Below are 3,751 nucleotides of genomic sequence, written 5' to 3'. Positions count from 1 at the left end.
CCCTCTTTATGCCCTGTTACGTAAGAGCGCCATCATGGAGAGCCGCTTTGTGCCGGACGCTTACGAAACGGGTCTGCAGCTGGCGGCCTGCTCCAACCGCACGGCGTGCTGGAGGTGCACGCGAGTGGACACCGCAACAGCGCACGAGAGGGGAATGGAGGGAGGGGGCTGGGGTGTTAATGCTGCCTTCGAGCCGAGAGGTCGCGGAGAGTAGTGGCCACTTGGCCCTGGGGAGGGGGGGCAGTGTCTGTGAGAAATAATACATCAAAATGTCAGCACATCCTACTTGCGGCTATCGTCAAAGTCGATGTGACGCCTCACTCCGTCCGCCCTCCCCGACCCGACTTTGGCCTCACACTTCCGGCACTTCCGGTACTCCCGGTCCAGGCGGGCGCAGCGGTGAACCAGGCCGACAGCTTCGGCTACACGCCGCTGCACATGGCCGCCCTCAACGAGTTCTCCAACTACGTGCTGCTGCTGCTCGCGCACGGTGGCGACGTGACGGCGCGCACGCGGGGCAACGTGTCGGTGCTGTCCTTCATCGTGCGCCGCACGCCCGACGTGGTGCCCAAGTTCGTGCAGCGCCTGGACCGCGCCGTGCGCCTGCACGACCACGAGATCGGCGACGTGGACTGCGAGCTCAAGGTGCGTGCGCGCGCGCGCGGCCCGAGGAGGAGGCGCACAGTAGTAGTAGTGGCTTTGTGTTGTGAACCTCTCCTCGCATCGCCTCTCTGTCTGTCCTGCCCGTCAGATGGACTTCCGCATCCTCGTGCCCAACGCGGAGCGCGGCGAGAGCGTCCTGCTCCTCGACCTCATCGACGTGGGCCAGCGCACCATCCTGCAGCACCCGCTGTGCGAGACGTTCCTCTTCCTCAAATGGCGACGCATCAGGAAGTTCTTCCTGCTGTCGCTGCTGTTCCACGCCGTGTTCGTCGTGCTCTTCTCCGTGTACGTCATCGGCGTCTACCCCCGGAACTGTGACGACGCACAGCCTGTCAGATACATGTGCCAGATACCCATGGCCACCACCGTGTCTGGGTGAGTGGGGGAGGGTGGGTTAACGGTGGGGTGGGTGCCAGGTGTCGCAGACGGTCATTGCCTGCAGCCATAACACGTTGTGCACCGTGCACTTTTTGCGAGAGGATCCTGTGCTGCATGCAGATGTTTGGGCGGGCTTCACCACTACTAGCCGTGTTGCCAAAGGAAACAGGAACAATATTTCCGCGGATATACCTGAGTAGAGCGGGCTGCATCTAGGTAGTGGTGTATGCAGCTCGCTCTACTACTCCTAGGTGTAGTACTCGTGGGAATGTTTTGCCTGCTCACTCTGGCTCTCGGCGACCCGGGGCCCCGTGCGAATAGGCAGCCCCGCCGCCCCGCTGCATGCGGTACAGTATTCCCTCCTTGACGCCGCCGCCGTGTGCTGTGCTCTGAGCAGGTACGCCCTCCTGGCGCTCAACACGCTCCTCGTGAGCAAGGAGGTGTTCCAGCTCGCCCACGGCTGGCGCGCCTACGTCCGTCACTGGGAGAACTGGCTGCAGCTGCTCATCGTCGCCTCCGTCTTTCTGTGCGATGTTCCCTCCGGTCGGGTAAGTGTAAATCGGACGCCGACTCCTCTCCTCCACGCTCTTCCTCTTCCCGCTTTACAGCGGACCAAGTGAATCCTCTCGGGCACGCCGTCAAGTGCGCTGTGCCGCCGCGGCTGATAATAAAAGCGCAGTGAAAGGACTCGGAAAGAATAATGGCTTTTGCTCTCCCGGAGCTCGAGGGGGCAGCAAGGGGCAGCGCAGCAGGGGGTGGCAGCGGGCGCGGGCGCATACCGAGCTTACACGTGAACGTGACTGTCCGCAGGTGTCGTCCTGGCAGCACCACATCGCAGCGCTCGGCATCTTCCTCACCTGGCTAGAGCTCATGATGATCGTCGGCCGCTTCCCGACCTTCGGCTTGTACGTCCAGATGTTCACCACCGTCGCTGTCAACTTCTCCAAGTTCCTGCTCGCCTACTGCTGCCTGCTGTTCGCCTTCGGGCTCAGCTTCGCCGTGCTGTTCGCCAACTATCCCCCGTTCGGAAACGTGCCTCTGTCGCTGCTCAAGACGGTCGTCATGATGTCGGGCGAGCTCGAGTTTGAGGACATGTTCTACAACGCCAAGCCCAGCGAGTCCATCCAGTTCCCCTACACGGCCCACTTCCTCTTCCTGATGTTCGTTGTCCTCGTCACCGTGATCCTCACCAACCTACTGGTCGGGCTCGCCGTCAGCGACATCCAGGGGCTCCAGAAATCAGCGGGTAAGTAAAGACAGGAGAAAGCTTGCGGGCCGCGGCAAAAACGAGTAAAGACACCTCTGAGCAATTTAGCTCTATGTAATGTCGAAACTAAATTATGTGCCCGTGGCTTAGGACTGGACAGGCTGGTCCGACAAGCTGAGCTGGTGGCGCACCTGGAGAGCATGCTGTTCTCGCGCCTGCTGCGCTGCCTGCCCGCCAAGCTGCTGGCCGTGTGCCACCGCTCCGCGCTGCTGCTGTCCTCGCACCGCTCGTGCGCCATCTTCATCCGGCCCAACGACCCTCGCGAGCGCCGCATTCCCCGCTACCTCGTGCGCAGGGCCTACCACCTTGTGGCCGAGCGCCGGGAGCGGGGCCGTCGCCAACGGGAAGCTGGCCCCGGCCTCGGACTGGGCGGGCTGGCGGGCGGCGGCCTCTGCGCGCACGTCGCCTCGCTGCCCACCGAGAAGCAGCGCCACATGCACTTGTTCCTCGGCGGCTCGCTCAACAGCCGCCCAGGCTCTCGTATCGACGCCGAATGAGGAACCAGCGCAGCGACCGACAGTAAGCGGACCTGGGCCGACTGATTCCGAGAGACCTCAAGCTTGGACGAAAGTCCAAGCTCGTCCAAGCCTCAAGGGGCGCTGCTCGATGCGTGCGACAAGGACGGGGCTTTACGGAAGGTATAGGAGAGGGTTCTTCGGATTCCGTCGCCAGGGCGTACAACTGTGACTGTGAGGAGGGGGAGTCACCACCCCTTTTGCCTATCTGCAAAGAAGTGCGTTGGTCTTACCCAAAAGCAATCCCCACAGCCATCAGGAATCAAATGTCACATTGACTCTCAAGTTTTCTGAGCATGCATCATAATTTTTTAGTTTCAAGTATTGACCATTTGCTACCTCTGACAAAAAACAAACAAACTGTGATTGTGATTAAGTACTGTGAAGGCTGTGCTGTTTGTGTTAGTTTGTATATTTTTAGAGACATCTATGTATTCTTAGCACAAAATGTTCCCAACTGAAAAGTAAATACATTAACATAAGGTGATGCAAATATGATATGTTATAAAATTGTAATAAGCGAGTTGTTGGGCAATAATAACATGAATATTTATTGAATGTTTGTACAAAAGTCATACCTATATATTTACTCAACAATATGCCTGTAAAATATTATAAGCTTACATTGAGTTAGAAAGACTTCAGTGAGACTGGTAGAACAGAAATGTTCACACCTCCTAACACTATTAATGACATAAAAATGTACAGTACCAGATTATCAAAGCATGCGTCACAGTGCTTTGATAAAACATCAGGTGTTGCACAAATACCACACAACTCCCCAAGAAGCTGGAAAAATAAGCAGCCATAATTTTTACTTCTACTGAGCTAACATCCCAGCTGCTTGGGGCCGTTTTTTTTGGTTTTTTTGGTTGTTTTTTTTTGTCTGCCAAAACCATTGAGAACAACCATGTACAATAATGACAAG

General features: G+C 57.2%; 1 protein-coding gene across 2 annotated transcripts in view; it reads left to right on the top strand.

Moving 5' to 3' along the window:
- Nucleotides 1-3,381, top strand: part of LOC113203788 (transient receptor potential channel pyrexia-like) — a 34,148-nt gene extending 30,767 nt beyond the window's left edge. For both annotated transcript variants that reach the window (XM_052272590.1, XM_052272589.1), the window contains exons 3-7: nucleotides 388-645; nucleotides 752-1,038; nucleotides 1,439-1,589; nucleotides 1,852-2,287; nucleotides 2,399-3,381. In XM_052272590.1, the coding sequence (XP_052128550.1) occupies nucleotides 439-645; nucleotides 752-1,038; nucleotides 1,439-1,589; nucleotides 1,852-2,287; nucleotides 2,399-2,805 (1,488 nt within the window). In that variant the 5' untranslated portion in view covers nucleotides 388-438 and the 3' untranslated portion in view covers nucleotides 2,806-3,381. The remainder of the gene's footprint in view (nucleotides 1-387; nucleotides 646-751; nucleotides 1,039-1,438; nucleotides 1,590-1,851; nucleotides 2,288-2,398) is intronic.
- The last annotated feature ends 370 nt before the right edge of the window (nucleotides 3,382-3,751 follow it).

This window comes from Frankliniella occidentalis, unplaced genomic scaffold, assembly GCF_000697945.3.
Source record: "Frankliniella occidentalis isolate FOCC.00 unplaced genomic scaffold, Focc_3.1 Scaffold212, whole genome shotgun sequence".
Classification (NCBI taxonomy): Eukaryota; Metazoa; Arthropoda; class Insecta; order Thysanoptera; family Thripidae; genus Frankliniella; species Frankliniella occidentalis.
This window is presented reverse-complemented; position numbering and strand designations above follow the sequence as displayed.